General features: G+C 38.7%; 2 protein-coding genes and 1 pseudogene across 2 annotated transcripts; all 3 read left to right on the forward strand.

Annotated features, from left to right (window-relative positions):
* The first annotated feature begins 362 nt into the window (after window positions 1-362).
* On the forward strand, window positions 363-1,403 carry LOC143600298 (uncharacterized). Its single transcript, XM_077078027.1, has one exon. The coding sequence runs from the start codon at window positions 363-365 to the stop codon at window positions 1,401-1,403; it is 1,041 nt and encodes a 346-aa protein (XP_076934142.1).
* Window positions 1,404-3,815: 2,412 nt separating this feature from the next.
* LOC143600299 (secreted RxLR effector protein 161 pseudogene) lies at window positions 3,816-4,427 on the forward strand (annotated as a pseudogene).
* Window positions 4,428-4,846: 419 nt separating this feature from the next.
* On the forward strand, window positions 4,847-6,253 carry LOC143600300 (putative late blight resistance protein homolog R1B-16). Its single transcript, XM_077078028.1, has one exon. The coding sequence runs from the start codon at window positions 4,847-4,849 to the stop codon at window positions 6,251-6,253; it is 1,407 nt and encodes a 468-aa protein (XP_076934143.1).
* The last annotated feature ends 17,625 nt before the right edge of the window (window positions 6,254-23,878 follow it).

Consider the following 23,878-nt stretch of genomic DNA (forward strand, 5'->3'; position numbering starts at 1 on the left):
AACGCCAGTGACTCTCGACTCCGTGAATTGGTATGTTAAATTAATGTTGACTTGGGAAACAAGTTGAACGAGAAAGAGGGAGAAGTAGTGGGAAGTTTTGAAAGAGTAAATGGAGAACATTGAGTTCATGCTTTATCTTTTCAGTTTGTTTTTTTTTCTTATTTAAGTGATAGGCTAGTTTGTTTTTATTATCACTTTTCATTTACAATACCTTCAATTCCTTGTAATTCATTGCTTTTAAATTTTTAATATAAACCGGAAAATTGCCCCAATATCTCTCTTGTTCTTCTCTAATTACCCCTTACATTTGGTATCAGAGCTTTCAAGGTTAGTATATGCGCAAGTATCGCTAATTTAACAACATGACAACCATCACTACAACCTCATCACCCCCAAAAGAAACCAGTTCTGTTTCTCTCCAAATCCCGACCCTAACAGTGACTAATTACACCACATGGGCAATCAAGATGGAGGCTGTGATGGATGCCCAAGGCCTATGGGAATCCGTTGAGCCGCAGCCTGGTGCAGTAGGAGATGAGAAGAAGGACAAGACTGCCCGTGCCTTCATCTTTCAAGCAATCCCGGAGGATGTCTTGTTGCAAGTGGCAAAGAAAAAGACAGTAAAGGAAATATGGGACTCGCTAAAAACCCGGTACTTGGGTGCCAAAAGAGTGCAGAGAGCACGTTTACACACTCTCAAGAGGGAGTTTAATTCGTTAAAGATGATGGACAACGAAAGTATCGATGCGTTCGCCGGGAAGTTGAGTGGGATGATCTCAAGGTACAGTAGCCTTGGGGAGACTCTTGAAGAGGATGTGTTGGTTAGAAAGTTGTTTGATTCGGTTCCAGAGAAGTATTTTAAATTAGTTGCATCCATAGAACAGTGTTCGGATATCGATTCAATGTTGTTCAAGGAAGCAATCGGGAGATTGAAGGCGTATGAAGATCGTTTGAACCAACGGAAAAGAAATGTAACCGGTGATAACACCTTGTTATTCACCCGTAGTGATGGACAACAAAGTCAACGGGGAACCGGGAGAGGTTTCCAGCATAGAGGAAGAGGCCGAGGTTCGTACCAAGATCGAGGTGGTCGAAATGGGTCACGGGGCAGAGGTTCGAGTCGTGGTAGAGGTGGACGCTGGGGTGACGGTTTTCACCAGGAAAATCAAAACAGAAAGGGGAGAGATAAGAAGCATGTCAAGTGTTTCAAATGTGAGCAATTGGGACACTATGCTTCTGAGTGTCCAGAAGGGAATGAAAAAAGAATGAAGCAAATTTGGTTCATGAAGAAGAAGATGAAAAAACCCTTATGTTTAGCATCTGTGGCGAACAAGTATCAAAATTGGTACTACTCAATGAAGAAAAGGTATTTCCATGCACACATGAAGACCAGACCAAAGTAAACTGTGATATGTGGTACCTCGACAATGGTGCCAGCAATCATATGACGGGGTCAAAGATTTCTTTTCGGAATTGGACGATAAGGTTTACGGGTCAAGTCAGTTTTGGAGATGGGTCAAAGGTTCAGATCGAAGGCAAGGGTAAGATCTTGTTTGAATGCAAAAACAGTGACCAACTTTTGATTCCGGATGTTTATTTTATCCCGGCTTTAAGAAGCAATATCTTGAGCTTGGGACAAATGACGGAAGAGGGATATGAAGTTGGAATGAAGAACGAATTTCTAAAGGTTTACAACGAGTTCGGGAAGCTATTAATGAAGGTGGAACGTTCGAAAAACAGGTTGTATAAGATCGGGTTAAAGACAACACGCCCGATATGCCTAGAAGCTAAAATTGATGATGATGCTTGGCTTTGGCATGCTAGAATGGGGCATGTAAATTTTCGTGATATGGAGATAATGGTCAAAAGGGGTTTGGTAAAAGGGGTACCAAAGGTTTCACATCCTGCTCAAGTTTGTGAGGGATGTTTGGTGGCAAAACAGACACGGGATCCATTCCCGTATGAAGCTGAGTGGCGAGCCGATAAGCCACTCGAACTTGTCCATGTTGATTTACGAGGGCCAATATCACCACAAACTTTAGGAGGTAACCGATACTTCATGTTAATTGTTGATGATTATTGTCGATACATGTGGGTTTATATGATAAAAACAAAGGATGAAGCTTTGTCGGTGTTCAAGCAATTCAAGGTAGAGGTCGAAAATGAAAGCACACACAAAGTAAAAATGCTCAGAACTGATCGAGGAGGTGAGTTCACCTCACATCAGTTTAACCAATTTTGCCAACAGGAGGGTATTCGAAGGCAATTAACGGCACTGTATACCCCACAACAGAACGGTGTTGTGGAGCGCCGTATCGTACTATCCTCGGGGTAACCAGGTCACTACTGAAGGCGATGAAGATGCCGGAGGTATTATGGGGAGAAGCGGTGCGACATGCTGTTTATCTCCTTAACCGAATGTTTACAAAATCGGTGAAAAGCATGACGCCATATGAAGGATGGAAAGGTAGAAAACCAACACTTGATCACTTAAAAGTGTTTGGTTGTATTGCGTATGCGAAAAGGCCCTCAGGTCATATCACGAAGCTAGATGACAGAAGTACCGCAATGGTATATTTGGGAGTTGAAAAAGGAAGTAAGGCGTATCGATTATTTAACCCTAGAAACCAAAAGATTGTTATTGCTCGTGATGTTAAGTTTGATGAAAAAGGAATTTGGGCCTGGAGTGGTGTCCAAAACAAGCAAAGTGGGTCAAGCCCAAACTGGGTCAACATACAAATTCGTGAAGCATCTGCTGACTTAGGTCAAACTGAACAAACCAGCAACAATAATGACGGTAACTCGTTCACTCCTGTGGACAACATCACACCTTCACCAATCAGTTCTGTAGATCAGGGAAGCTCGTTTGGTTCAAAATTAAACCCTAACAACACCATCTCAGTGGATCGATCATCCTATGATCATACACCGCTTCAGGGGTTTCGATCGTTGAATGATTTATATGAAGAAACCGAACCTATGGAGGACAATCTCGTTCAATTGTTGTTGGTTGATGGTGAACCAACCATGTATAAAGAAGCCGCTGAAAACCAGAAATGGTTGGATGCCATGAAGACTGAGTTGAATTCAATCGACAAAAACGAGACCTGGTCCTTAGTCGAATTGCCAATTGGTCACAAGGCAATTGGGCTAAAATGGGTTTTCAAGCTGAAAAAAGATGCAGAGGGTAAGGTGCTCAAGCACAAGGCTCGGTTAGTTGCAAAGGGTTATGTGCAAAAGAAAGGAATCGATTTTGATGAGGTATACTCACCGGTGGCCCGAATGGAAACGATCCAGTTATTGTTGGCTATGGCAGCAAAAGAGGGTTGGTTTGTTCATCATCTAGATGTCAAATCGGCCTTCTTAAATGGTGTTCTTAAGGAGGAAGTTTATGTGACACAACCGGATGGGTTTGTGATCAAGAAGAAAGAAAATATGGTGTATAAGTTGAACAAGGCATTGTACGGGCTCCGACAGGCGCCGAGAGCTTGGAATGCTAGGTTGGATGAAGTATTGAAAGAAATGGGTTTTAATAGGTGTGCTCAAGAACCGGCAGTTTATGAACTGTAAAACTCGTTTACTCTCATTGTAGGTGTTTATGTAGACGATTTAATTGTAACCGGGACGGATGAGAAGAAGATCAATGATTTCAAGAAGAAAATGAAGACGGTGTTGATATGAATGACTTGGGTAGATTGTCTTACTACCTAGGTATTGAAGTAGATCAGAATGAGGATGGCATTTCGATAAAACAGTTGGGTTATGCCAAAAGGATCCTGCATATGGCTGGTATGTGGGGTTGTAATCCGGCAAAAATGCCAATGGAGTACAAGATAAATTTGGCGAAAGATGAAGATGGGAAAGATGTGAACCCAACTGAATACAGGAGCCTCATTGGTAGCCTTCGTTATCTGATCCACACCAGGCCAGATCTCGGGTTCCCGGTTGGAGCAGTCAGTAGGTACATGGAGAAGCCAAAGGAAAGCCATTTTGCAGCTGTTAAACTAATTCTGAGGTACGTGAAAGGTACCATTAATTACGGGCTGAAATATAAAAGGGGTGGAGATGGAAAACTTGTGGGCTATTGTGACAGTAGCCATGGAACAGATTTGGATGATCGAAGAAGCACAAGTGGTATGGTGTTCTACTACTCAGGTAATCTAATAACTTGGTCATCTCAGAAACAACAAACTGTAGCCTTATCTTCTTGTAAGGCAGAATTCATGGCTGCCACTTCTGCAGAGTGTCAAGCTATTTGGTTAAGAAATTTGGTCGGTGATTTAAAGGGCAATGAACCTGAAATGGTAAAACTGTTGGTTGATAACGAGTCGGCCATCACTCTTATGAAAAACCCGGTTTTCCACGGGCGTAGTAAACATATTGACACAAAGTACCATTACATACGCGAATGTGTAGAACGAGGGTAGGTACACGTGGAACATGTGAGTGGGAATTTGCAGAAGGCTGACATACTGACCAAGGCATTGGGTCGGGTCAAGTTTTGTGAAATGAGAGCTTTGCTGGGTATGGATGAGGATGAAGGTCCAGGTCAACATTAGGAGGGAAAATGTTAAATTAATGTTGACTTGGGAAACAAGTTGAACGAGAAAGTGGGAGAAGTAGTGGGAAGTTTTGAAAGAGTAAATGGAGAATGCTTTATCTTTTCAGTTTGTTTTTTTTCTTATTTAAGTGATAGGCTAGTTTGTTTTTATTATCACTTTTCATTCACAATACTTTCAATTCCTTATAATTCGTTGCTTTTGAAGTTTTAATATAAACCAGAAAATTGCCCCAATATCTCTCTTGTTCTTCTCTGATTACCCCTTACATGGTACACAAAAGCCTAATGGGTAGGAGATATTTTGTTGTGATTGATGATATCTGGGATATAGAAGCATGGGCTGATCTCAAATTATTTTTTCCCCATGACAACAATGGAAGTCGAATACTGCTCACCACCCGTCTCACTGAAGTTGCTAAGCATGCAAATTCAGATGGACTCATTCATCACTTGGGATATCTGAGCAAAGAAACAAGTTGGAAGCTGTTGTGTGAAAAGGTGTTCCAAGGAAATGAGTGTCCTCAATGGTCAATTAAACCTGGAATACAAATAGTAGAAAATTGTAAAGGAGTACCACTTGTCATAGTTGTCATCGCTGGTGTTCTAGCTAAAAATGCATGGAGTAGGAACTTGTGGATGGAAATTGCTGATAAGACGGGCTTGTACATTGTTGGTGAGGATAATGGATGCATGGAAACATTAGTTTTAAGTTACAATCATCTTCCTCTTCACTTAAGAGAGTGCTTTCTTTATCTTGGTGGCTTCCCAGAAGACTACCAGATTCAAGTAAAAAGATTGATCTGGTTATGGGAGGCTGAGGGGTTTATTCAAGAAGATGGAAATAAAAGCTTAGAAGATATTGCAGAGGGCTACCTGGTGGATCTAATTGACAGAAATCTTGTAATTGTAGATAGCAGGAAGTCAAATGGTGGTGTCAAAGCTTGTAAAGTGCATGATCTTGTTATGGAGCTATGCCTGAAAAAAGCCAGGGAAGAACGATTCATCCTTCAAACAACAGGGTCCTCTAATATCATTACCACACCATATAAACTGGTCCGTAAATTCATTAGTGCCTATGATCCAGATTTAATTCCTCCATCCACCCAAAACCTTCAATCAATTTTGTGTCTCAGGCATTTAAGTTTCATTAGTTATGACTTTGCAAAGTATATGCATCCCTTTGTGCTACTTAGGGTGTTAGATCTACTAAAGTGTGAAGTAATGCATTTTCCTTACAACATGGAATTGCTAGTTCACTTGAGGTATCTTGCAATTTGGTATTCATGTGGAGATTTTCCATCTTCAATATGCAAATTATGGAACCTTCAAACCCTCTTTTATTATACAGATTCTGACAGAGTTCTTTTACCGAGTAACATATCAGATTTGGTGAATCTAAGGCATTTGTCGAGCAATCTTTTTCTCTCTCTTCCTTCCATTGTAAAACCAATGAATTTGCAAACTATTACAGGTGTGGTGACAAACACGACACTTATATTTCGAAAGTATTTTCCCTACGTTACTAAACTTAAATGCCAAATTGAAAGTGATGAGCCAAATGACTTCAAATCATTCACCAGCCTTGAAAAGCTATGTTTGTGGGGTTCTGGCCATGTAAAGAATCACATTAATATAGTCTACCCAGCCACATTGAAAAGACTCACTAAAATATTGTGGTCTAACATGGAGTAAAATGTCAATCATTCAGTCGTTACCCAATCTCCAGGTTCTAAAACTAAAATACAAGGCCTTTGAGGGAGAGTGTTGGAATACAGATGAACAGGAGTTTTCACAGCTAAAATTCTTGAGACTTGAGTTGTTAAATATCAAACAGTGGGAGGTCTATAGTCCAAGCTTCCCGTGCCTCAAACAATTAGAAATGTTCAGCTGCAGTGATCTTGAAGAGATCCCCCTTGAAATTGGGGACATACCAACGCTCGAGCTTATTAAAATCAGGGACTGCAGAGACTCTGTTGGTGCATCTGTTAGAAGAATTCAAGAAGTGCAACAAGATATCGGAAACTACAACCTAAAGGTTGAAGGCATCCAACTTGAAGATGATGCTATATAGAAAGATTCAAAAATCAAACAATTTGGTTGCCAATTTTGGCATTGCTTTATGCAGTTAGTTTGGCTGAGGCTGCTAAATTTGGACCGCCTGAAAACATTCTAGGGTAATATTTTATGCTGCCTTTTTTAACTTGTAGTGTTAGATCAAGAATTTTTGTACATTCTTGATTTACCAAGAACGAAATTATATGGTTCCAAAAAAAGGTCCTTAGTGACCGAGATAAATGTTGAATTATATTTACCTGATGCTATTTAGGTGTGTTATAGTCTTAATAAATGATGAGTTCATAATTACCCTTTTTTGTTTAAAAATGTAATATATATATATATATATATATGTCGAAGCACGAAATGAATCTTACCTGATCCATGACGATGTTTCCACGGATTTTCGAGATGAACGAACCACGTCTTGATCTTCTTCTTCAGCGGCTGCGCCTGTGACCTGCAATGGTTTCGGGGGTGTGGAGGCGACTGCTAAGATATCCTGAGGATTTCTTGTTCACAGACACAAAAAGTGGTGGTGGCTCTTATTGAGCATGACCCATGATAAGGAGGTGGAGACCTCCTTATATAGAGTCTCATGGCCACCATCATGGTACTCTAATGTGCCTAGCCCAGTTAGGGTTACCTCCACAAAACCCCTCGGCCCAATAACATTGTATTAGTCCATGCGATAAAATAGGCCAAACATAATAGATTTAGGGTAGTAGAACCGGGTTTTAGTACCATACCCCTACAAGCCCCCCCAAGTCCAGTGTTGCTCCTGGGCGTGCAAGCGTCTAGGTGGAGCGCTGGACTTTATAAGGTGTGAGGCGGTTTTTTCCCCTTTTCTTTGGCCTTGTCTTTATTGTCTGAGTTTTGAGAGGCTTTCTTCATGATGGTGACATGTTGTAATAAAAGCCTGCGCGCGAGGCGACTTACGAGCTATAATAATAATGAAGCTCGCGCGTGAGGCGACTTACGAGCTATAATAATAATGGAGCTGGCGCGAGAAGCGACTTACGAGTTATAATAATAATGAAGCCGGCGCGAGAAGCGACTTACGAGCTAAATAATAATAATGCCTGCGCGCGAGAGGCGTCTTACGAGCTGTAGCATAATAAAGCTTGCGCGTGAGGCGTCATACGAGCTAAGAATAATAAAAGCCTGCGCGCGAGAGGCGTCTTATGAGCTTTGAGAATAATAATTGAGCTGGCGCGTGAGGCGACTTACGAGCTGTGAAAGTAATAAAGCTTGCGCGCGAGAGGCGTCTTATGAGCTTTGAAAATAATAATTGAGCTGGCGCGTGAGGCGACTTACGAGCTGTGAAAGTAATAAAGCTTGCGCGCGAGAGGCGTCTTATGAGCTATAAGAATAATAATTGAGCTGGCGCGTGAGGCGACTTACGAGCTGTGAAAGTAATAAAACTGGCGCGTGCGGCGACTTACGAGCCTGTAGAATAATGAGAGCCTGCGCGCATGGCGACTTACGAGCTGTAATAATAAAGAAGCTGGCGCGCGACGTGACTTACGAGCTGTAATAATAAAGAAGCTGGCGCGCGAGGCGACTTACGAGCTTGTAGAATAATGAAGCTGGCGCGTGAGGCGGCTTACAAGCTGTAAAATAATAAAGAAGCTGGCGCGCGAGGCGACTTACGAGCTTGTAGAATAATGAAGCTGGCGCGCAAGGCGACTTACGAGCTTGTAGAATAATGAAGCTGGCGCGTGAGGCGGCTTACGAGCTTGTAGAATAATGAAGCTGGCGCGCAAGGCGACTTACGAGCTATAATAATAGAGCCTGCGCGAGTGGCGACTTACGAGCTAAGAATAATAAAGCCTGCGCGCGAGAGGCGTCTTACGAGCTTTGAGAATAATAATGCCTGCGCGCGAGGCGTCTTATGAGCTGTGAATAATAAAGGCCTGCGCGTGAGGCGACTTACGGGCCATAAGAATAATAACAGCTTGCGCGCGAGGCGTCTTATGAGCTGTGTGAATAATAAAGCCAGCGCGTGAGGCGACTTACGGGCTGTAAGAATAATAACAGCTTGCGCGCGAGGCGTCTTATGAGCTGTGCATAGTAAAGGCCTGCGCGTGAGGCGACTTACGGACCGTAAGAATAATAACAGCTTGCGCGCGAGGAGTCTTATGAGCTGTGTGAATAATAAAGCCAGCGCGTGAGGCGACTTACGGGCTGTAAGAATAATAACAGCTTGCGCGCGAGGCGTCTTATGAGCTGTGAATAATAAAGCCAGCGCGTGAGGCGACTTACGGGCTGTAAGAATAATAACAGCTTGCGCGCTAGGCGTCTTATGAGCTGTGAATAATAAAGGCCTGCGCGTGAGGCGACTTACGGGCTGTAAGAATAACAACAGCTTGAGCGCGAGGCGTCTTATGAGCTGTGTGAATAATAAAGCCAGCGCGTGAGGCGACTTACGGGCTGTAAGATTAATAACAGCTTGCGCGCGAGGCGTCTTATGAGCTGTGAATAATAAAGGCCTGCGCGTGAGGCGACTTACGGACCGTAAGAATAATAACAGCTTGCGCGCGAGGCGTCTTATGAGCTGTGTGAATAATAAAGCCAGCGCGTGAGGCGACTTACGGGCTGTAAGAATAATAACAGCTTGCGCGCGAGGCGTCTTATGAGCTGTGAATAATAAAGCCAGCGCATGAGGCGACTTACGGGCTGTAAGAATAATAACAGCTTGCGCGCGAGGCGTCTTATGAGCTGTGAATAATAAAGCCAGCGCGTGAGGCGACTTACGGGCTGTAAGAATAATAACAGCTTGCGCGCTAGGCATCTTATGAGCTGTGAATAATAAAGGCCTGCGCGTGAGGCGACTTACGGGCTGTAAGAATAACAACAGCTTGCGCGCGAGGCGTCTTATGAGCTGTGTGAATAATAAAGCCAGCGCGTGAGGCGACTTACGGGCTGTAAGATTAATAACAGCTTGCGCGCGAGGCGTCTTATGAGCTGTGAATAATAAAGGCCTGCGCGTGAGGCGACTTACGGACCGTAAGAATAATAACAGCTTGCGCGCTAGGCGTCTTATGAGCTGTGAATAATAAAGGCTACTTTATGTCACGCGCCACGTGCAGATGTTGCATGCACGTGCGCGTAGACTTTGGTTTTGTGTTATGCGCCACGCGCAGATGTTGCGTGCGCGTGCGTGTAGACTGTGACATGTGCGAGCATGTGATGCGTAAGCATGTGATGCGTAAGCATGTGTAATATGCGTGAGCATATATGATGCGTGAACATATGGTATGAGGATTCCCAACCCCTAAGTTTGGCGTGTAGCCATATGGGATCTTAGGAGGATTCCCAACCTTGCAGTTTGGCGCGTAGCCATATGGGATATTAGGGGGATTCCCAACCTTGAAGTTTGGCGCGTAGCCATATGGGATATTAGGAGGATTCCCAACCTTGAAGCTTGGCGCGTAGCCATATGGGATATTAGGAGGATTCCCAACCTTGAAGTTTGGCGCGTAGCCATATGGGATATTAGGAGGATTCCCAACCTTGGCGCGTAGCCATATGGGATATTAGGAGGATTCCCAACCTTGAAGTTTGGCGCGTAGCCATATGGGATATTAGGAGGATTCCCAACCTTGAAGTTTGGCGCGTAGCCATATGGGATATTAGGAGGATTCCCAACCTTGGCGCGTAGCCACATGGGATATTAGGAGGATTCCCAACCTTGGCGCGTAGCCATATGGGATATTAGGAAGATTCCCAACCTTGGCGCGTAGCCATATGGGATATTAGGAGGATTCCCAACCTTGAAGTTTGGCGCGTAGCCATATGGGATATTAGGAGGATTCCCAACCTTGAAGTTTGGCGCGTAGCCATATGGGATATTAGGAGGATTCCCAACCTTGAAGTTTGGCGCGTAGCCATATGGGATATTAGGAGGATTCCCAACCTTGAAGTTTGGCGCGTTGCCATATGGGATATTAGGAGGATTCCCAACCTTGAAGTTTGGCGCGTAGCCATATGGGATATTAGGAGGATTCCCAACCTTGAAGTTTTGGCGCGTAGCCTGATGCGCGCATGCACGGCGATAGAGTGGTGACTCGCAAGTGCGTGTGCATGGCGGAGGTCTCTTGCGCAAAACCCAGATGGTGGTTTCCGCGGCGGCACATGCACGGCTGCGGAGTGAGAACCCCCGGGCGTGCGTACATGGCGGCGGAAGTCTAGTAACTTCTGGATCTGCAATTTAAGAGTCAGATCTGCAACTTTAGACCTAAAATCCAGGTCTGTAATCTAGACCTAGATCTGTAAATCAGATCTGGACAGATCTGAAGATTCGGAGCAGATTTAAAACCATCACAGATTCGGAGATCCTGAATCACAGATTCACAGATTCGGAGATCTGATCATTCGAATCACGGATTTTCCTTCTTGCCAAGATCTGGAAGCCTCTTTTTAGATCTATGGATCTTTTTGAGCTTTAAATAGAACAAGCTTTGAAGCCTTTTTCTGTAAACTTCCAGATCTGCGTTTTTCTTGGGAGAGATCTGACAGCCGAGATGAAGATCGAAGGGCAGTTCGTTGCCGTCCCACGGATGGCGCCAATGTCGAAGCACGAAATGAATCTTACCTGATCCATGACGATGTTTCCACGGATTTTCGAGATGAACGAACCACGTCTTGATCTTCTTCTTCAGCGGCTGCGCCTGTGACCTGCAATGGTTTCGGGGGTGTGGAGGCGACTGCTAAGATATCCTGAGGATTTCTTGTTCACAGACACAAAAAGTGGTGGTGGCTCTTATTGAGCATGACCCATGATAAGGAGGTGGAGACCTCCTTATATAGAGTCTCATGGCCACCATCATGGTACCCTAATGGGCCTAGCCCAGTTAGGGTTACCTCCACAAAACCCCCAAAGCCCAATAACATTGTATTAGTCCATGCGATAAAATAGGCCAAACATAATAGATTTAGGGTCGTAGAACTGGGTTTTAGTACCATACCCCTACAATATATATATATATATATATATATATATATATATATATTTGAAACGCCAATTATATAAAGAAAAGAACGAACACTCAAGTAAGTTACTAGGAGCCTGAAGCACAAGAGAAAAAGAAAAGGGATACAAACCCGGGTATCTTAAAAGAACCCCACATAGCCAGCCCTTGGGTAGGGCAAACCGGCGGCCGGCTGAGGCACGTAAATTTTGGGGGCCAAATTTTCTTTTTATATATATTATGTATATATATTAAAAAAAATTAGAAAATAGGTATGGATCTTAATCATATTAAATATTTTGAACCCAAACCTTTTTTATCCATAATCCATTTAATCTATTTGGCCCAAGCTAAATTTAAAAACTAAATAAATAATAGCAAATTTAAAGTCACTACCAATAGTCCAACCTTTCAACTATTTTTGTCTCAATGGACATCCATTAAAAAGCACTTAACATCGTTAAGTTTTTTTCCGAGTTTCAAACCGATGTTTTAAGACTTCTAATTTGAAGAAGGATACGGGTCGACTGATGTAAAACTTATCTCGAAACAGTGATCCGAACGACAAAACAGTGTTTCAATTCGGGTGTTTGAATTTCCAATTAACAAAAATCAAATCATATGAATCACCGTTTCAAGATAAATTTTATATCAGTCAGCTTGTGTCTTTCTTCCGATCAAAAGCCCTAAAACATTGGTTTGAAACTTAGAAAAAAATTAACGATGTTAAGTGTTTTTTAACAAAGGTCCATTAAGACAAAAATAGATAAAAAGTTGGACCGTTGGTAGTGATTTTTAAAGGTGAAATTATCGGCCAATACACAAAAGTTTAGATTATCTATTTCCAATTTTCCATAAATAATTAACATTAATCGTTGTTTGAAAAAAATAGCTTATATATTTCTTTAGTTATTATGGCCTGCGGGCCTTTTTATTTTGATTCGGCCGAGGTATTTAAATTCTCGGAGACGACCCTGGAACCCCACCTCAAAATAAAAATACAAATTAATCAAAACTTAAAACTCCACCATTTCTTCCGGTGTATGATGTATCTATATTCTTCTTTCGGAGAGTAATCCAAAGATATGAAGATTCCTTTATATTGCCCACCAATTTACTCAACATTAATGGTTTAAAAATGTTAGATGAGTATGCGAAGCCTTGTCGTCAACTATATAAAACACATCACCTTTAATTTCGTAACAAAATATGTATACCAGAAGAAAAGTTAGTAAAACAATTTATATCTCTCTTCACGCTACAAAATATCCAGGACGTTATCTTGTATCCACCAATATATGAAAGGTTTTTTTAACAAGCTGAATATTGGATGCTTTGAGGATATTACAAGGGGGATATTGCAAGGGGGTGCCTAGTTGATTAAATTAGCAGAGATGTTGTAATTGTTATGGGTATGTGCAGAATTTAGAGAATTAGTTGACAAATAAAAAACCTTTTTAAAAACAGAATTATTTTTTTAGAATAATGACTTTCTTGTGTTTAGTTTAACACACTCTTCAAGTTTGGAGAGTGTCGATATCCATTCTGGCTAAACTATGTTGTCTTTACCGGCTCACACTGGCTTCATAGTTTGGCTTAGGCGTTCCCGCACAGAACAATATGGTCGTTTACGTTGGTTTGTTTATGTTCATTATTAAAGGTTTGTTTTATATTATTACAATATTATATTGTACTAACCAACCAAACATTTAAATTTTATAATTTTACTATTTATGTTTAGTTCGTTTTATTAATGGTTTGATTTATAAAGTCCTGCTTTAACTAATAACACATCTAACTTGTGCGTCGTTAATATTATCAGAATAAAACGGTCGATTAAGGAATTATTATTATTATTATTATTATTATTATTATTATTATTATTATCATCATCTCAAGTGCTTCACTTTATATTTAATTAAGGTGATTATGTCTATGTTTTGGATTAAATATCTTGCCTTTGTTCCTTAAATAGTACATGCTCGTTTGCATTCATGACGTTCTTGAACAAGTTCAATTCCTTAACCAATGAACACAAACAAAATTTTCTGTTTGGTTAGCAATCATGAACCGTTCGTGAAAGTTTAATCCTACACGAACGAACATGAACAAGGCTTTGTTCGGTTTGGTTCAATTACGATCCTACCGCCCCATCTATGTGGGATATAGGAAAAGGTAATGCATCACGTCGCTAGCTCAATGTACATACGTATATATTTAGTTATTATTGCATTAAATTAATTTTATTGTAATATAACTAATATTTGGGACCCACATATTGCGTCTGAACCGTAAAACCGAACAAACCAGTGCGTTACGCGGAGTTTAAATCGATCGAAAATCATTAAAATTTTATAGAAAGTAAAGTTCCCAAATCATAACGATTGCATTTAACATTGACCTAATACTGCAGTTTTGGTTAGAAAATAAAGGGCTAAATGTGTTAATTCCAAATTTAGTATAGTTAGGCCAGTTTGTAACAGCTTTGTAATTGTACACGGACTAGATTTTTAACTTCTACTATCTATTAGATGATAGCTAAGCTAGAGTTATAAGAATTGTATTGTTGACAGTTAATTGTATCACTTTTCCAATTACTCAATAGTAGAACCCTTTTCTCTGAAATTCATATTCTTCTCCATTGATTCATACTTTGATTCTTTGATACATATGTGCAATTGGTATCAGAGCGAAGGCAATTGATTTATAGATTGATCCAACAAACTGGATGTTGATACGTGATTCACACAGCAGTATTCTCAATGATCAAGAATGGGAACTCCTCTGCCTCCACCACATGATAACTACATGGCGATACCCCTTCAATGTCTGCTCCTAGCCCCTACCAATTACATCATCTGGGCGGTGAGATTGAGAGCTATTTTCAATCTTCACGGTCTCTGGGGTGTAATTGAACCAAGAATAATGCAACTATTGCATACTTATATCAGGCGATGCTCGAATAATTGGTTTTTCAAGCAGTAAATCTCACAACGGCGAGAGAGGTTTGGGCAGCAAAAAAGACGAGATATGTCGCAGGGTCAAGAAGGCTCGACTTGCTACCTTCATGAATGAGTTTGAAGCCCTGCAAATGAATGAAAGTAATAGTATAAATGAATTTTCATCAAGGAAAACTACAATTGCATCTAGGGCAAGTGATTTGGGTGAGGCATATCAAGAAAAGACATTAGTTCAAAAATTATTTAATTTTGTTCCTGAAAAGTTCATATAAAAATTTTAGCTACATTATAAAAATTTGGGTATCTTGAAACTATGGTGTTTCAAGAAGCTATTAGGGGACTGGAAATTTTAAGGAGAGATTGACTCTAAAACATAAGAAAATGGTGGAGGTGGCTAAAGCACTACTCACTTATTCAGAGTGACAAGCCATGAAGAAAGAATTAGATTCCAAGTACAATGGTTGGGGTAAAGGGGTTAAGAATTCAAGGTATAATTCAAAGAAAATGGATTTGGCAATAAAAAGAGAGTTGATAGGTCCAAGATTATGTGCTTTATGTATGATGAATTAAGGCATTATGCAGTGAATGTTCTGGTGTGAAAGTCAAAGATCAAGAAGGAGGACCAGCCATGTTCATGATTGAAAAGAACCTAAGAAGGTGCAATTAAATGAACATAAGGTGGTTCCTTCAAACTTTAATGGAGATGAGTTAGAGTGGTATTTGGATAATGGTGCTTCCAATCATATGTAAGGTAATGTCTCAATCTTTTCACAACTCAATAAGAATGTAGGAGGCAGTGTGAAGTGTGAAGTTTGGGGATGAGTCATGTGATAGAGGGTAGAGGTACAATTGTCCTTAAAGGGAAAAAATGATGAACGAAGATTGCTCACATATGTGTAATACATACCACGTCTGAGAAGTAATATAATTAGTCTTGGATAGGCCACATAAAAAGGGTGTGAAGTTAGAATGAGGGAAGAATATTTGTGGTTGTATGATAAGAGTGGGAAACTGATAATGAAGTGCTAAGGTCTGAAAATAGACGGTGCAAAAGTAAGTTGAAAGTAGGCTCACCTAAGTGTTTTCATGCTAAGTTGGATAGCCTGCCACGGCTATGGCATGGTAGGTTGGGGCGTGTTAATTTTGATATACTAAGGGTGATGACTAGTAAACAAACGTCGAAGGGAGTACCATTTACAGATCATCCAACACAAGTGTGTGAGGTGATTCCTTGCATGTATATGTATAAAAGTTGATTGCTTTTTCATAGAAGATCTGGTTTTAAATTTGTACAAATGATTTCTACTAAGAATAAACCACACACAAATAGGTAAGTGTACCAATCGTATATGTAGGATAGTATTGGTAAGAACCAAGTATCAATCAAAGGGCACGGAGTATTTCTAATACTGAGTCTTTGTTTCTAAATTAGCCGAAAGTAAAATTCGTTGACTGTAGTTTTTAAACGAAATTTTTGTTTTGAATTTAAATTAAGGTAAGCAAGTAGACATATTTTAGATGAGAGAATCAATATATGAAGGTTACCATATAAATCAAGAATCCACTTAACTTTTCTTTGATAATTAATAATATGAATATGTGATAAACTTACATTAAGAATATAAGATAGAATGATTCCTCATTTCTAAGCGAATTATCCTATATGACATAAAAGAAAGTAGAATTCATAACTTCATGTCTATCACGAAAATGTCAATTTATTTAAGCAAGTAGCTTTCATGAAGTATAAAGACTAGGATAACTTCGATTTCTTAAACACTAATCCTAACAACTTTTAGGGAACTATAGTTTATTTACATAATCCCCCTTGGTTAATTTAAGTAGATTATAATTACAGATTCCTTTTACATATGACCTTTTTAACTAACATGGCAACCTAATCAATCACACTTAACAATCATATTTTAGAATTACCCAAACTAGAGAAATTGATCTTAGCATGTATTGCATCTTTTCAAAACAAGGAAGCATGTTTTTGATAAAAATTCAAGCTTTTCTTTTTATCATTTCTAATCTCCAAAAACATCACTGAATCATGAATGATTATAAAATTTTGTTTTAAAGATAATAATCATCTATACTGAATTAGTGGATTAAGGTGACAAAGCATGTTTCATCAAAAAATAATTGCAAAATAATCATTACTTTACCAAAACTAAATCACATATTCAATACAATCGTAACATTGTTAATTTACAAACCCAAAAATCCGACCCGTTTTAAAATTTTGAATTTGTTCATATATATATTTGTTTTATAATGTTATTAATTAATATAAGTTTTGATATCATGTATTTTTTGCATTTATTACATCTAAAACAAATCCAATGACCATTTGTGCTAAAATCTAAAAAAACTGATTTTCTAGTCACACCAGCTAGCGCGACGGATACTAGAGGTCCCCATCACATAGCGCGACAGACTAAAGAACATGAAACGGTCATTTATGGTCACATGCAGTCGTTGTTACAACTTTTCTTGTTTAATCTTCCATTAACTTGTTTAAACACCAATTCAAACGATTTTAAGGGTGTTTTAACTCATTTTTATGATTATAAACATGTTTGAAATATTTTTTATGTTTCAACTCCATTTTTATGATCAAATTCAAAGCTTTCAAGGCTATTCAAGACTCATTAACAAATTTGACCAATTCAATTCTCTTGAATCATCTCTAGCTTAATTCATCTATAAATATTTAACCATTTTACCTCTTCTCACTTTGCCACAACTCAATTTACAAAATTCATTTGTTATTCTCTCAATTTGGTGTTCCTTATCAACTTTGACTTCTTAAAGTCAGACCAATCAAGTTCAAGACTTTTCTTATTATCTTTTGTATCCTTTCATCGGGTATGTTTGTGTTATTTTTCTTCATGTTTCCATCATTTAGAACATGATGCCGTGTTGAGAATAATTTGTCAATGGTGTTTGTTCATAAAATACAAACTTGACTCGTTTATATACATTCGGTTCGGTTTAGTTATTTTTTTTATCCAACATATGAAATCTAATTCTTTTCATCTCATCAACTAAAAAATACTACTTTTAACAATTTGGAAATTAACCAACATAAAAATTAAGTTCGGGTTCGACCGAAAAATGAACCAATTGCTTAAACTCATTTTCGGCCCATTTTCGGATTTTTCTTGAAACGAGCCCGACTTAATAACATGACTAAGAAATATTATAACCCAACATTTTATAAATAAATTAAATTAACCAACTTATAAACTTTACAACGGAAACTCTAAAAATATACAATTATAGAGTAAATATATATTTTTGCTTTTAAAGGTTTAAAACGCTAAAGCAGGAACCAAATCTTCTAAGTCTTCCATTTTTGTTTATTTTCTTGAATTTTATATTCAACCTAGAAATATTTTCTAAGGCCACTCTTCGAAGCGAACTCGTCCGGTTTAGCTCACTTAAAACACTTAATTTCATATGTTGTTCGCTTAGCTTTATAATGTGAGTTTTCATAACCCATTTTTCAGCTTTTAACATTTTGTGGTGTAGCACATTACCAAATTTTTATCACTTTAGTTATGCACTTGTCTACAAACCAATTGGCATTATATCATTTGTGTTTAATATTATTCTTTCATATTTCTTATGATACATACGTGAATTATGTGCAACGTGTTTACTATTTTTATGGTGGAAGATACGCAAACGCGAATTCATACACATAGTGGGAGGTCCGATTGGACATACCTGCGCCTCCTAACACTTCAACTTTGGTTGTTATGCATGGTGGTTCTCATTCCCCTATTTCGGTTTCGGCCAAAGGAATAGGAGAACGGAATTATCTGCTTTCATTTACTTTATGTTGAGATATATATTGCACGATGATTAGTGAATAGTACTTTTTCATATTATATACATATGCAAAACTTTATGAATTCTCACCAACATACGTGTTGACAAATATATCAAGCTTCCTCACATTGAACCTTGTTTGTCCTCAAGCAAGCTAAACACAAGAATTCTCCAAAATAGCAAAGGAAAAACCAAAGCTAAAACATCTCCAAAGAGTCCCGAGAGAAACAAGAATAAATCAACCAACTGAAATTGTAAGAATATGTGTAGTGATATATGAAAAGATGATTTGTTTTTATGAGCTTATTTTTATGAAAAATGTCATGTTCTCGCAATGTTCACACACACTCGGCTTTTTATTTGATCATACATGTAAATGTAATGTTGTATGTATATGAACACTCTAAGCCAAAATGCAACGTGTGAAAAATTAGTTTGTCAAGAGATCAATTCTCCACCTATGCGAAATGTTGCATAAATTAAGAGGTAATCTAAGTTGGTGTTTGGTGAGGGTAAGGAGATGGAATATTGGTGTTTTTGATGGTTCAAGGTTGATGGTTTAAAACGTTTGAAAGAAACATATTGATGTAGGCTAAATTATATATAAATACTATAACTATTTACTACACTTTTAAGTGGCTTTTGAGCTAGTTTTAATGAATTATACTCGCCCATTATTCATATTTAAAGTTTTAAAGGCTTTGAGAGACAGCGAGTTAAAATTGAGTACTTGAACTAAGCTCCCAGACAAATAAATGAATGTCTAATTAAGTTTTTATTGCTGCTATTATTCAGATTTAACCAAAACATTTTAACAATATCATTTAAATGATTTTTAATTATGATTTTAGTTTAATGAATATCAATAACATAAATAACTAATGATTGGTTCTCTGTAACAGGTCACGTGAATTTCAAGATTTAAACCATAATTGGTTATTTGAATCATTTACATATGGATGGCCCAATTTGTGACATTTGAGCCAAAACAAGGTACACCTCAGTACGTATTTACCGAGTAAGCAAATAAACGCCTTTTGCGTAACAAACGAACGATTAACTGAACGGGTCGGGTTATGACCCAGATATCTCGGGGGGCCATCTATAAGTGATATACGATCTATACAAGCTAAAATATTAGAAATATGGTCTTAGTTTGATAGCAAACAAGTTAAACGAAAACATGCTCGTTTAACTATCCGCTATAGATTTAAACGCGAAAGATAGTTACAAACCAAGCATTGCATCATCCGTTAAGCCGAAAAAGACTTACCAAACACTTATTTGAAATGTTTTAAGCGATCCGTGAAAATATTTTTGATTTTTACAAACATATAGTATGTTTTTATAATTTTACACAAAACTAGCCGAAAAACACTCGTTTTCGCGCTGTTTAACGCACCCGATAAGTTTTTCGCGCCAAAAACCGAACCCAAACTAAATTTGGACTGGGCTTTTCGTATTTGGGCTTGAGAAACCAGATCATTGGGCCAAAACAGCCCATCATGGGCCATAAGGGGGTTCCGATCGGACAGCCCACCCCCACCCCCCATTCTTTTTATAAAACTTATTCCACAAGCTTGTTTATTCATTTTGGTTTATAAAAGTTGAGGTCCAAGCAGCTGCAAGCTGATTTTCTAGAAATCCTTCAAACCCTAAGGTAAGGAGCTTAAATAAGTAGCTTTTGTACTTGTTTAACCTTGATTAATACCATAAAAACATGTCTTGATTACTAAAAATCATTCCTAGCCATGTAAAAATCCCAAAAATGGTCCATAAACATGTTTTGATCATACACATGGTAAGGAACCTGTTTTGATAGTTTATTTGGCCATAAACACGGATTAAGGGGTTGAAACGGCGTTTTTACGGTTCAAAAGTTCGTTTTTGTGCACTAGCCGAAACCCTAAGTTAAGGGCTATTATGTTGATGAAAATTGCTTGGTTTGTGATATAGGACTTGTACCTAGCTTTCTTAGAAGCACAAGAACCTGAAAACTTGATTAAAAAGTCGGAAACGAGCCAAACCCGCTAAGGTAATGCCGAAACACTCGCTTACGGGCTATTTAGGTTAAGGTTATGATGTGCATATTGTTAGGACTTGAAATTTTGCAGGGACATCAGGGACCATGTCAATGAGTCCCTGTTCAAATTTGGTAATTTTTCAACCATCCGAGAATATTTGGCGAATTTATTACCGAATTGGGACGTTTATTTGGGAAAAATAGCTAAAATACTTCACAAATTATGAAATTTTTCTGGGAACTCAGGTTTGATGTATTTTGATCACATATGAATTTTGGGATCATTTGGAGAAGATTAAAGGTGTTTTGTTTATTTGCGTTCGTGTGAATTTTTATAGCCGAATTTGGGCCGAAAAGAATATCGCACGAACTTTTTACATTCTGGAATTGATACAGGTTGAATTGGGACATGAATTGAGCATTCAAGAATTTTTGTGTAATTTTTGGAAATTGTTTGGGGTAAACGGACGATTTTCAGGCGAAATATAGCTGATAAAATGAATTTTTATAAATTAATAAATCAGTAAATAAATTCCAGAAATATTTTTATAAAAATCTACATATTTTAATTGATAAGTGGTTAATTTTTCATAATTTAATGATTAAAGGTTAATTAATTATGCTAATTTGAATATTAAACAAATTCAGTTTTTATAAAAACCAGCAAGTTTGCGACTAGCGAATCTGCGGGAATATCAAAACACCAAGAGTGATCAAAAATCATATTTTTTTGGACTAATTAAGTGAAAACGAACTTTTCTATGAAAAACCTGGACAATCCGGATGGATGTGCGCGTTTCTTCTTAAATCAAACTGAATAAACGGAAACGGGCCCCGTGGCTAATTCGGGACCCCAGTATGTGATCCTTTTTTATAACTTGATCATGTTATTAACCAATACATTTATCCAAGCTTATTTTCCCATAACTGTGTTCTGAACGCGTAAATGAACAACTTGGCCCAGCTGGGAAAACGGGAATCTGAGCCAAGTTCAGTTTTAAGTATTAGACATTGAACAACATCACAACCTAAGCCTATTTCCACTTTCTGGGCGTTCCAGCTACACCCAGATTAGTTACACAGCCCAGTTTAGTATTGAGATTATAATAGTATTAAAATATTAATATTATTATAATATTGATTATAGGAACTACTGATAAGCGGACCGAACAAACCACGAGTTGATACAGTACTAATTATCTACTAAACCGTGAGTTTCATGACCCCACTCTTTAAACAGTTTTATGAACTTTTGGGGTGAAAAGCATGTTTGATTTCATTATACATACCTGAAACGTGTAAGTCCCCACGATCACAGTGATTAACTTCGAGCCAGTGGCTTGTGAATAGTACTATTGGTTTGACAAACCCAAACGGAATCGGCCTGGTTGCCGTGTCACATAGCGCCGTTTGCACATGACCATATTTATACAAACAGGCTATGTAGTGTTAGACATAGCTACCGGGGCATGTTGTGGGCGGAAAGGGGCCACAGTGGTTGATGGAGCGTGGGAAATGGATGCATGCAGCACATACAGTCAAGGCTTCACTGTAGCTTAGCATAATTACATCATTTACATACATACATACTTATTTCATGATTACAAGTGTTGACTTGTGAATACTCATTACTGTTTTCTTGAAACTCTTGAAACTCACCAACTCTAGTAGTTGACTCGTTTTAAAATGCTTTTCAGGTGTACCTAAATCAGAATGATTTGGTGATCTGTTACTTGCTCGAGATGTGTGGTTGATGCTATGTGAATAGAAGCAAAGACGTTTGTAGTAAGAACGTATAGTTAACGAACTAGTTTTGTTTGTATCACCTAGACTGTAAAACAATGATAGAACAAAGAAATGTAATATATTGTAAATTAGTTTGTAATGTTTCTTTATAAACAATGTGTTGATACCAGAGGTGTCTGTTACATTCCCGTTTTACGCTTCCGCATTGTGCTAGTCGGGGTGTGACACAATTACTGTGACATCTGCCCTGATCCGACCCGACCCAGGTACCCGTTTCTCTGACCCGATCTCTTTCTTTTATAATTTAATATTTATTTATACTTATATTTTACTTTTAATAATAATATATATTTTCCTTCCCGCCTTTTTCTCTCTCTTTCTTTCCGCCGTCCCTCTCCTTCTCTCTTTCCGCCTTGTTTCCCTCTTTCTTCTCTTTGCTTGTCCTTTGTTCCTTCCCGCCTAAGGTTGTCTGCAGCTCCACGCGCCAGACTCCTTACATGGAAGCCTGCGTGAAGACATCTTGTTCCTGCGATGCGTGAAGAGAACTCTTCTCGCAGCGCGCTAAGAATGCATGTTCTTCCCGCGATGCGCTAAGAATGTATGTTCTTCCCGCGATGCGCTTAGAATTCTAGTTCACACAGCACGCTAAGGATGTGATTCTTCCCGCAGTGCGCTAAGGATTGTTGTGCCAGCCTTCGCGCTCGCGCACTCAGCCTTCTCGCGCTTAACCCTTGTATCTTCTGTTTTATCCAGCCTGTATGCTTTTGTGTTGCCTTTTCTTCTGAGCTGTTGACCTAACCTATCTAATGTCTGAATAGTTACTTTCGGCGCAGCATGCGTACCAACCCCATTGGTTGGTAGAAAAAGTGACTGACATTATCTTTTGAGATCTGCTTTTGCCATGCTTGACCAGTACCTTTATCTGAACCGCCCATGCTTTTTACTGTTTCCCTGACAGCTTTATCTTGCCCCCTGCAGCTGCCATATCTTTTGATATCTTTACTTTTCAGAACTTTTTACCGTTGATATCTTTTCTTTTACTTTTTGAGATCTTTTCCCCTTTTTCTAGGGTTTGTGTCTCCTAGGGTTTTCTCTATAAATAATAGCACTATTTTTCCTAACACATCACACACAAACACTTAATCTCTCCTGCTCTCTTCCTCCCTTTTTGCTCTCTGCCGTTGTCCTCCTGCCGTCTCCTCTCTTGCCGCCGTCTTCCTCCTTGTTCTTCCCTGCTTTTCCGGTACTATATATATATTATATATAATAATTTACTTATTAATTATGCTAACTTATAATCAAGACTTAAAACAGATCATTAAAACAATAATCTTTAATTATAGGTTAACCTTGCTTGTTTAAAAGTTGGTTCTTGCTTTATCTATCACCGCATCGTTATCAAGTGAGTTATCTCGTATCTAATCCCTTTTTGCTTTTAAAGTTTTGGGATGTTCATGTGTTCATACAACTTAGAGTCTTAAACTTGTTTATGAACTTTAGTCGCGCAGTATCCCATGTGTTGAGGACGTAGACTTGGCTGTTTATTTGTATGTGTGGATCATTAACCGTATGGACGGTCTATTCCGCAGTTTTCATGGTACCATTAGATGAACACGGGAGAACTATCGTTTATGATTTTCTCTTTTGTTACACTTGCACAGTTAGTCTTGTTTGTGAGCTCAATTGTGAGCACTGGCAGTCTTGTCTCTTAGAGTTG

The sequence above is a fragment of the Bidens hawaiensis genome, unplaced genomic scaffold (assembly GCF_021521415.1).
Source record: "Bidens hawaiensis isolate Kalapana, Puna unplaced genomic scaffold, B.hawaiensis_p1.1 tig00053904_1, whole genome shotgun sequence".
NCBI lineage: Eukaryota > Viridiplantae > Streptophyta > Magnoliopsida > Asterales > Asteraceae > Bidens > Bidens hawaiensis.